General features: G+C 34.6%; 1 protein-coding gene across 1 annotated transcript in view; it reads right to left on the bottom strand.

Annotated features, from left to right (window-relative positions):
• FMN1 (formin 1) overlaps window positions 1–12,018 on the bottom strand; it is a 143,809-nt gene that overhangs the window by 31,308 nt on the left and 100,483 nt on the right. The window contains exon 13 of the mRNA XM_010167059.2: window positions 8,799–8,891. Within this exon, the coding sequence (XP_010165361.1) occupies window positions 8,799–8,891 (93 nt within the window). The remainder of the gene's footprint in view (window positions 1–8,798; window positions 8,892–12,018) is intronic.

Here is a 12,018-nt window from a genome sequence, read left to right as displayed (position 1 = left end):
AAATTTTCCGCATCTAGTATTTTTATCAATCACACTCAAAGGTCAGCACATTCATGTGTTTGCACAACTACAAAACATGTTTGTGAAAAATTATCAACATACCAAAAGGATGAAAGTCTACAGAGAAATTCTACATAAATGCATATCAAATTAAGCATGTTATTGTCATAATCAGTTTGTATTATGGTAGCAGTGAAGGGTATTTCTGAGGTTAATCCACAGAAAATGGTGTGAAATTACAGAATACAGGGGACAAACATAAAGTGAGAGTGACCAATGTGATGGTAGCTATTAAAGTCTTTTGACAGCAAGTGTTTTTGGGCCTTTCATTATTTACTAAGTGCATTAATGTCTTCTATCCAATCCTTTCCAGTTCTTTCTCTGCTCTTTCCTTGTATTAATATCTTCCATATGTGTAAGCACTTGCTCATAGGATACATAATCTAAAGTAATTAATCAGTAAGCATCCTGATTCCTGCCCAGGAAAACTTCAACAGGGATTTAAATTCTATTAGTTCACTGACTTTGAATATAAGCAAAATAGGGTAAGACAAGGATGTAAATAGCAGAGTAAATCCAGATAAACTGCACGCTAGTGGCGTTGACTGCAGCACAGAGAATAATGACACAAGAAGATAAGTAGATAAATAGTAAATCATGCCGGAAAATCATAAGAATACAATAAAAAAGAAGAAAGCAGCTGGACTAAAAGAACAGCCTAATAGGATCCCTGTGAAAAACCTACATATAAAACCCACAGTTCCATTTACCTATAAGGCTATGATATAGGCACTGGAAGAAATCCAGTGGAATCGAAGAGAAAACAAGGGTTTCAATGAGAATTTAAAGACAATATTAAGATTCCACACAGCTGATAGTGGTTATACTAAAGGTACCAGTAATTCTAGGTATAGATTTTATAACTATCATATACATCGATTTTTTTCTATTAAATCAAGGGTATCAACACTAACATTCATTATGTCACTCAGTTGCTATTAATGGGAAATCCTTCTCTATCATGAAATGCCAGTGACTTTGCAGCAGCCACGGTAATTCAGTATAATACAATCAAATTGAAAACAACATAGGAGGAACCATTGTCTCTGAGATTCTTTCCTTGTCTTCTAAGAGAGGACAACATTGCATTTTTAATTGCACGTCCTTCTAAATTATATTCATATTACACATTCTAAGGGAGCGTAACCCTCCCATTTTTATAGTAAGTCATGATATAGTGGAACTGATTATAAAAATTTGATGTTTATCTGTCTCAAAAATAATCAATGTAAAGTTTCCCGAGAAGTCATACTTTTAATTAACATCAATTTGGGGGACTTTGATGCTGGTAATCCTTATGGCAGTGGAGGAGGAAACATTCATTTCAGAGCAAATTCTTGTTCTTTGAATCAGCTCACTGTCAATATTGCACGAGTTAGAGGCATATGGATGCAATCACATTCCAAGACACCTTATTTGGTATCTTATGGACTGAGGCTATTGTATAACTATACAATCTCAGAGTATCACAGCAATAAGGTTCTGTGCTTTGTAGAATCATGCCAATTTATGTAAATCACTCTTTCATCTGTTTAAATACAATGATCTTTGAGTGATGAAAACAGTTATGACTGTCACAAACAGTTTGAAAGATTAAAGTAGTTCTGCTGCTGGCATATAAAACAGCGTTCCACATCGAAACACAAACTTTGCCTGGCCTGTAATGTCATTGCTGGGAAGGATAAAAAGTTTTAAGCAAACATTATCATTGCAAGGAAGTATGACATATTTTTCATGTTTGACATTGGACATAAATATCCTCCCACACTGTTTAATGTGAGAACTGCATATGTGTGGCAGAGATAATAAAACATCTCAGTGAAAACAAATGAAGGGAAAAAAAGAGTTATGATAAGTAGAACAGAAAATAAAGCTTTGAAGTTAAGTCTTCATATTTGTACAGTTTATTCACAAAAGAAGCAGTACTTGATATGCAGACTAGATAGTCACACAATCCACAAGAGTTTGATGTCCTGTAGAACTGGTTATCTTTACAGAGGTATGGTTTTTGGTTGAAACAAGTAGCTTCACAATTGCAGGTAACAGAAAATCAGGGCAACTGTAAGATCCTTTTAAGTGCTATTGCTCTTCTGCTGTTGCTTACACACCATATTTTAAAAGGCAGCCATAACTGAAATTCAGTACTCTTAGAAATTATTCTTTAGTTTCTTGCTTCACTTATTCAGCATTAAAGCATTCAAGAGCTTGACAAATAAAATGGAACATAAGTACCATAACCTGATATGTAGATTAAGGTAGAGGCACACAACACTAATGGGAAGTCAAACGTGACTTACTTTCACATGCAGTTTTAGAATATTTTTCTTTCTTTTTGTTAATAACCTTCTTGGGGAGAAAAGCTATATTTTTATTACAGAGAAGCAATAATTTTAAATATTTCTCAGAGGTTTCTGGTATTTTGCGAAAGCATTATAGGCAAGCTCTACCAAACTGCTATGAATAAGGACTGCAAACATAATCTCTATCTGTTTTAAAAACAACACTATAATGTTGTCAGACTATTAAAGGAAATAAGTGCCAATGTAAATTTTGCCCTAATCTTTGACTGTATTAAAATTTATAAAGGTGTCCTCTTGACAGTAAAAGAGAAATAAAAACTATTGTATTGTGAAAACGGTACCAATAATAGGGTCTTGGACTACTCTTGACTTCCGATTCACTACTACTGAATGATACTAGCATCTGCTTTATACTTCATAGACTGCTTTGTTTGAAAAGCAGTAGAGTTTTAAGTGGAAAGACTTTTTTTGCTGTAATATAAGAAATTATACCATCACATTCTTACACTCAAAATACACATAGGGCTGTAAACTAAGAAAGGAAGGTTGCTTTCTCTGGGTTAATACAACAGGTGCTACTAGATGAAGAGAATAAATCACCACATATGAGCACCTACAGCACAAGAACAGCATTTAAAATGGAATATCTATATACACAGGAACAACTAGGAAATAATCAACAAAAACTTGAAAGTCTGCCAGCTGAGATAAACTGCAGCAGAGTTAAAAGTCTGTGGCATAAATTTCTTATATGAAAGCTATTATAAGATGGTATTTTATGTATTGTTGAGGAAGAAAATTGAAACAAGTAAAGTTGGATGACAATAAATTTAAGATGGCAATACGTAATGTGATAATAAAATTGTTTGAGTAGGGTTATTAGGAATTAAAACCATCAATAATAAAAATATTATCCTGGATGCTAGCTTGAAATCAAGATCTAAATGATTTATGGTTCCAATTGTTTGGTTAAAAGAAGTCAAATACACTTCAACAAAGTTTCACTTAGAACTTGGTGATCTAAAACCCAGTGATTCCAAATAATGAATGAGTATTTCATCTTCTTGCTGCTGAACAAATTTGTAAGAAAATACAGAATCATGAGATTGAGTATGCAATGAGAATTTGTTACTTAAACAGAAGAAATTATTTTTCTGGAAATGAAGTTATGAAGGAGAAACTGATGAGAGGCATGAAGGCATGGAGACATGCATAAGAAAGGAAGCAACAATTCTTTATGTAGTTACAGTAACCTAGATCAAACAATTCATGTGAAATCACTTCACACACTTGAGAAGACCAGGAGCGCTCTCTCGGCCTTTTTAGGCAGCCAAGTATGTTTCGGAATCGCACTTTGTTTATCCTCTCTGTTCCCATGTCAGAGGGTGTAGCAGTTTTGATAAAAGATTTTGTCCAGTGCACTTGGATGTTGTTTTTTTCATAACGTTTCTTAATTTCTTGGTATAATCCTCCCAAGAATAATATAAAACAGAAAGTAGTTAACATACAAGTGAAGGGGGTTAGCTTTAATATAATTTATTCCTTCTTTTCTTTCCCACTGGACTATCTCAACAATCCTCTATGGTGCATTCCAACAGGCAAATGAGGACATGTGGACCAAAGCTCCTGTTCTGCACCAGATATATGTTAAAAAGCACAATAGACTGGATGCATGCCCAGGTAGCTACTGCAGCCTGGATAAAATTATTAAGAAGAAATCACTCAGTAGTAAAAATCAGATTTACTGACATTTTCCATGTGGTTGCTCACCCTGTCTGAAAAATGCACTACCTCCTGACATAATGCCCCAGTTAGCAGATTGGTCCATGACTCTATTTTTCTATTGTACAGTCCCATGATTGCACTGCGTTGATCTTCTATGTAGTATAAGATACAGCAGTTGTAGCAAAACAATGAACTTAACCAATGTTTCCTAAGTGCTAGGCTAGAATTCTAAACACAGGACAATTTCTCTTACTATGGGATTAACTGCAACAGATCTACTCTATTTGACAAATCCCTCCCTCTCCATCTTGCTTGTTACCTTGGACACTCCAGTGTATCACGTGCCTTTCCCAAACAGCTTTGCTTTCCACTACTAATGATTTTCAAAAACTGTTCTGTCTTGACATCAGACTACTTGCTTCCCAGATTCCGCTGTAAACTAAATTAATTCCTTTAACAGCAAAGTCTTCATCATCAAGACGCTTTATTAAAGAAATTAAGAGAGGCAGCTACAGCCTTCCTATGCTAACTGCTATGAAGCATAAAGACTTCTGATTTGCACATTCCAGTATATGAGAGAGGAAATCGAGCCCAGATTAAAGTTTTTACATACTTTCTGACCTGGAACCAATGAAGGGGAATTTTGGACTAGATTTTGCAAGATCCAGCATGAATCTCTGTTATGCATTTCCATATTTATTAAAATGGACAAACAATATGAAAGAGTCAAGCAGCAAAATAAGAAATAAAATTTATTAAGGCTAGTCGCCTATTCCTGTATGTCATTTACTTTCTGGTTTGTATTATTCTCAAAAGAATGCATAAGAAGAATAAAAAATATCATGAAAAACACCAACGGCTACTGGCCAGCATCCTTTCTAGTGAGCTTCATAGCTGCAGTTACTAAACTCTTTCTTTTCTCCTTTTCAAAATACAGTATTTTGCATCTAACTATGCTGATTTTTTATGCTGCTATGAGATATGAACTATGCTGCTGATATGAGATACCTTCATATCAAAAGAGAAGTTTTCTTCTAAGCAATTCTGAGGAAGAATTTAATAAATTAAGGAGCATTTTAAACCAACCATTAATTTAATGATTTCCAAGGTTTTTTTGCATATCATGGCAACTTAAATGGAAAACATTATGAGCATATTTCTGAAAAAAACATACAGTAATTCCACTAGAAATACAGTAAGTGCATGTCTCTATGTTGTAGTAAACAAATATAATTTGTTGCATATAATATAATTAAACCTACTAAAGATTACTTCCACTTTGAGAATAATCTAAGTCCTTTTCCAAAAGCATGGTCATATCAAATACAGCTAATGAAGAATTAACACAGTTTACACAATGTCTTTCATGTGGGAATCACAAAGTACTTGACAAAGATTATCTTTCTCTACATAAAATAGCGGGAATCATTATTTAACATTCTGTGCACCAGAAAAGTGAAGCGCACTCTGAAAAAGAGATTAACCAACTATTCTAGCATCACATGTCAAGTAGCTAAACTGGGAATAGAACCTAAAGGTTCTGGCACCTAACTCCGTGTTGAAGGCACTAGGCTACATAACATCCAGTTATACAAAACAGCACTGACTTCAGAAGTACAGTTTATCCCTTCTAGCATTTCAGAATGTCAGTCTCCATAACACTCTCAGTGCTTTTTGTTACAACACAGCAAGTATTAGATTTAATTGATATTAATTTTAATTAGGAAATGTAAACATTTCAGTTTAAGCAAATCAATATGGTTTTTTTCTTACAGCATTTCCAACTCAGCATTGACTAGAAATGATGGGAAATGGTGTGTGAGAAAAACCTGAATATCTATGAGTTCCAGCCTTATTTTCAAGCCAAAAGTTTCAGAAAAGCATCTGAGCTTTGGATACTTGCTGTGAGCTGGCAGAAAGATAACAGACAATTTTTTCTTACATTTGCTTAAACCAGCCACAACTGTTTTTTAAACAAACAAAACTGAAAGCAGATGCTTAACGGATGCTCAGTATTATCAGTTAACTCCTAATTTCAGAGAAGCAGCTGAGTTTCCAAACACTTATCTAAACTGAACCTCTGAGCCTGATGTTTTTCCAATGCCTATTCTAGTACTACAAATCAAGATAGGTTTCTGTGTTATTTTTACCAATCTTCAGTGTAGAATTTCATAGGATTTCCATCCTAATACCATAGAAAGTACCACCTACCAATTACAAAGATTCAAATCAATCAGGTGACTGGAGAAATAGGGTCAATAATTATAGAATCTGACAACCTACTGACAAGTCATCTCAGAAAAAGGTAGATGAAACAGAAATGTCAAAAGATGAGAGGTTTAAAATTAGACAAAATTAAATGTGTATGATTAGATACCATAAAACATAATACTATAAAGGAAAAGGAGAACAAGAGAATATCAGAAAAAAGCAGACAGGAAAGTAATCCATGTGGTTTTGCTTTTTCTAGAATACAAAAAGCCTGAAATACTAAAAAGTGCCCAATAAATTTAATAATTTGTATAAAGAACTCATTGTGCCAGGACACTGTGCAGGAACATACTCTCTCTTTTAAAAAAAAAAAAAATGTATGCATTATTCACAAACATAAGGATAAAATTTCCTGTTACACTGACAAAGATAAATATATTTCAATTTCCACATTGATAGGCATAAACAGGGCAAATGTTTGAAGGAATATGTTTTTCTATTTGAAATGATAATTAAATTGCAATTTTCTCTAAGGCAGAACTAAACTTCTTCCAAGATCAACTGGGTATTTTTATCATATTCCACTTGTCAGAAAGTAGGGTAGCTCAGCTTTGCAGGAGAAACCAGGTACTGTGTTGCATTTATTTTTTGGGACTGTGGTGATACGTATTTGCTATTCCTTCTCCTGGTTTTAGCTGGGGTGGAGTTAACTTTCCTCATAGCAGCTTGTATGGTGTTGTGCATTGGACTTGTGACCCAAACAGTGTTGCTAGCACCCCTGTGTTTTAGCTGGTGCTGAACAGTGCTTGCACAGCATCAAGGCCTTCTCTATTTCTAACGCTGACCTCCAGAAAGTAGGCTGGGGGTGCACAAGAAGCTGGGAGGGGCCACAACTGGGACAGCTGGCCAAATTGACCAAAGGGATAACCCATACCATATGACATTGTGTTCAGCAATAAATCTGGGGAAAGGAGGAGGATGGTGAGGAAGATCAGAGTTATGGTGTTTGCCTTCCCAAGTAGTGGTTATGTGTGATGAAGTCCTGCTTTTCTGGAAATGCCTGAACACCTGCCTAACTGATGGGAAGTAATGAATAAATTCCTTATCTTGCTTTGCTTGTGCATGCAGCTTTTGCTTTCCTTATTAAATTGTCTTTACTCAAGACATGAGTTTTCTCTCTTTCACCCTTCCAACTCTCCTTCTCACTCCACCAAGGGGGAGTGATTGAGTAGTTGTGTGGTGCTTAGCTGCCTACCAGACCAACTACAACAGTCCTCAGGAGATCCAGGGTGTAATAAGAATTACAGAATCTGTGATATGATTGTGGAAGACCTCACTTGGTTAGGGTCTTGGCACGTCCGGGTCAAAATTGAATTATGGTCAGATCTACACCTGAGTCTGTTCTTTTGACTGCTCTGTTTTGATGCATTTCTGGCCAGTAGTGAGGAAAGAATATAGACTGTTCACTTCTGAGCTGCTCTAACAGGGTGCTTCATACAGTACAATGAATCAATTAATCTGTACAATATACAATTACACAGATCTGCTGCAATACTTTGTCAAGCAAGGTCAATTATGGAGATCATAATGGTTCTGCAGAAATATATATAGTACTATCTCAATCTTGATGTCATTGTTAAACTGTAAGTGAAAATTTCCAATTAAATAAGTCGGAAAGACAACACAACTGCCCTGAAATTACATAAAAATTTCCATTATAATTTTTTTGGTTTACAAGTTCTGTGGCAAGAAATTTGTAGCTTTAATACTGTCCAAATACACTTGCAACTAAAATAAAAATATATCAAATAAATATACTCACTGAGATCCATGGCCTGGGAAAAGGGTTTACCCAAATAGTCTGTACCTCTACAATCTGGGAGCAGGTGACTAGAAACACATAGTCTGGGAAACAGGGGAGAGCAGGGCTGTTCTTTTCAATGACAGCAACCTGTGTTTACACTGCCTTGAACTGATGATCAAATTATACCTTGGATCCCTGTTGTCTCCAGACTCTATCCTGGTAAATCACTTGCGCCTATTTCTGTCTCATACAAGACAAAAATCTTTAAATCTGGATTAGTCAGTTCATAAGCCCACACTATTGATAAAAGATGCCATTACTTCATGTATATATGTGAACTTTCACTAGAAGGGTATTTTTCATTCTAGTCTTTTATAAACTTGAAGCTTTATATTCCCTCTGCTAAATCTGGTCTTTGATCAACATTTTTTCATTTTGCCTACAAATAATGATAAAGAACAAAGCAGAAATAATCAATAGGAAATGAGTGAGATCAAGGGAACAATTATCTTTGACAAGTGATGTCCAAGATCTGTGTAACCATTGCTCTTAACATCTATTAGGCACATCAGAAAGATAATCCATAACAGACAGGAATTTTCAGAGGCAAGAGATACTTAATGCAGTTTATATTATGTATAACTTTGTAAACCACTACACTATTTGTTAATTTTTTTTTTTTTTTCAAATGTGGTTACCTTTGTGGAAGAATTCTTCTAATTTCTCCTTGAAGGGCTGGAGATGCTCTTCAGAAGACTCTCTGCAAACTAACTTCATCTGCTTTTCAGAGGCTACAAAAAGAAGTTGAGAAACATTTGTGGCAGAATTCGTCTACTGGAAGTAGATGTCAACACTGTAGAAGCCTACATCTAAATTAGTCAACCAGACTTACTTAAGAGGAAATGGAAATAAATAAGCACTAAGGAATCCAGCAATTATATTAAAATAAAAAAAATACCAATACTAGTCTAGTATACAAAATAGAAAATTGTATATGTGTTTAAAAGAGTGGAATTTGTCTTTAGTCATGACTTTGTCCTAAAACTCCATCTGTGTGCTGAGACTTGCCATTACCACAGCCTGCCTCACACACAAATTCTAGAGAGTATTTAAAGCTCTAAACTTCGCTTCTGCGGTGAGTGGAGGATGCCTTGTATCTGGACTGATTTTAATCAATCAGTGCCAGACATCCTATACTGAACACCACTTTTCCTAACACAGACACAGGAATTCAGCTTTACTTAAGCATATAAATTCCAAGGCATGGTATGAAATAATAGAGGTCTGTAAGAAAGTTAACTTACATCAACTGAAATTTGTTTACTATTTAATCTATCTGTTATTTGAAGACCTGACGCCATGCCAATTTCTAAAAACCCCAGGTTATTTGCCAATAATTTTTAACATTCCTACAACTTCTAGTAAACTTTGTAGGTTCCAGCATTCTACATTAAAAATGAAATGAGACTGTTGGAAATCAAAATGCAATTACCTTCCATTTAGAAACTGAATTTATGAACTACTATTAAGATTATTTCCCACCCCCCACAACTCTTCATTCTCAAGAAGCTAAATTTAGATGGCAATTTATTTTGGAGTTAAACCCAAGAGTTACAGTTTGGCTGCATGAAACATCTTCACACCATATTACTACCATCATTATATAATTCAACTTACTGCAGTAAAAATTAAAATGAAACTGTGGAAACAGAAGTTGAGAATTTGTAAATAAAACATCACATCAATGCAAGTTTCTAGTGCAGTGAAAAAAGTCAATGGAAGGTTGAAAACAGATGCATACATTTTATTGTACAACTAGTAGTGTGCCTATAATACGCTTGGACCACCAGGACTTACTATAAAAGACAGTTTTTCAATTAATTGAGACCAGAAATACATTTGGACAGTTGTTGTTATAGAAAAAGGCTGAAAGGATACCGATGCCTGTTCCTACCTAAGTGTATATTTTAATTTAGCATCCCTTTACAATTCATGTAGGTTTTGGACTATGATATTACTGGGGAGCTCCAGAGCTCACATAAAATGGCCTAGGGCACAGCTGAAGTTTATCTTTAATCTCTAGTCTCACAACCTGTAGCAAAAGACAGACCTTTGAAACTGTTCAGAGTAAAGTTAATGGATATTTGTTTGTATGCCAGATAGTAAGCAGAATGGAGTGTTAATTTAAACCTAACAGATAGAGAAATAAAGTCTTTTATTAGCTGCTCAGTTATGTGTCTTTAATAAATTAAATAAAGCAAAACAAATCAGAAATCAGGGAAGTTCATACGACTTTTAAAGATTATTTTCCTACAATACATGCCTCTTACCATTAAAAATTCTAATTTTCCAACGCTGTTATCATACACTGAATGAAATTTATGTATACTTAACATTTACACTTGCAGAATTAGAAGGAGATGTCTACAGCTATTCAAGCAAGTTGTAACACTTCACTTTGCAAGAAGACAGACACATTAGAATTGTACAGGGGAATGAATCTAGCAAAATAACTGAGAAAGTATTGTTAAGTTTCCGAATCGAAGTTTGAACAAAGTAGCAGCTACAGGTTTGTGTTTTTGTGTTTAAAAAAATCTGCAGAAAATTATATAAGGTGATATTTAAAAATGACAAAAGTGTCAAAGTATTAGTACACATATTATGTCCAGGCATTTGGTACACAGTGGCTATAGAATGCACATGATTATTACAATCACGTAAGTTTGCAACGATTGTAAGCCAATAACTATGTTACAATAATCTTAGGTAAATCTATACAGAAGTACATTTATATGAATATATACTATAATAATACGGTTGTAGCTACAATAGTATCTAAACATACTCTAACATCCTCTAGAAAGGTGTTTTCCCAAACATATGGTGTTGCTAATGCATTGTCTGGAGTACTGAAAAATTCCTAGATGCCTCATACAAGCTTTAATAATACAAGATTTAGAAAGGTTACTCATGTCTCATGTAAATATTTAAATGTCTAAGACTAGGATAAATTGTTTCTAAATTATAAAGAAAGCACATATAAAACCTCTTCAATATTTTTTTTTTTTTTTCAAATAAAGACGACTAACATTAACCTTAAACAGGTAACATAAGTTACAGGAAAATATGGACAAGAGGTATCAGCATACAGAGAAAAAGCTGATTTGGGTAGTGAATTCGTAAGAAGAATCCTAATATCCTTAAAAAGATCAACATTTGACATGAGAAGAGAGGACAGGTAAGAAGAAAGGCACAGAAGAGAACAGCAAATGAGACAGATGATATAGAAAAGTGAATCAGGGTGCTGACTAAAACTCAGTGTTTGAGATGAGATGAGATGATGAGATGATGAAATGAGATACCAGTTTGCATTGCTTAAGTCATCTTGAAACAATGAAACTGAAAGAGACAAAAGAAGTCAAGTAAATGCTGGCAGACACTAAGAATTCACATTATTGGAAAGTCTTAAAAAGAGACCTTTAGATGATTCTCTCTGATGCTGGTGGTTATCTAGGTGATATCTATCTAAAACTAAATTTTATCAGCTTATTTCCTGAAGTTCTTTCAGATAACTGCCAAAATATGAGGGGCTCTAAAAAAGTTTTAGCTTTGAGCTAAAGGAATCAAGGACAAGGGTGATGAAGTGAAAATCTGTTAATCACAAAAGCAATATATTTGCCCTATACCGCTTCATCCTCCCTCAACTCTGAATTTAGCTCATACTTCACTCAATAACCTATACTTTTGCTCTACAAAAAACCAAAAAAGTATCTGGCCAACTGAAGTTTACCTAATTCTGTTTGAAGTCAACTGCACTGAAATATTTGAATAAAACTTAAATTTATTCGCTAACATTAAAAATAAGACATATCACATAGGCACGGAGTCACTGGCTGAAGGCAGTCATGAACTTCAGCT

The sequence above is a fragment of the Antrostomus carolinensis genome, unplaced genomic scaffold (genome assembly GCF_000700745.2).
Source record: "Antrostomus carolinensis isolate BGI_N321 unplaced genomic scaffold, ASM70074v2 scaffold2784, whole genome shotgun sequence".
NCBI lineage: Eukaryota > Metazoa > Chordata > Aves > Caprimulgiformes > Caprimulgidae > Antrostomus > Antrostomus carolinensis.
Note: the sequence above shows the minus strand (reverse complement) of the source record. Positions and strands in the feature narration are given on the sequence as shown.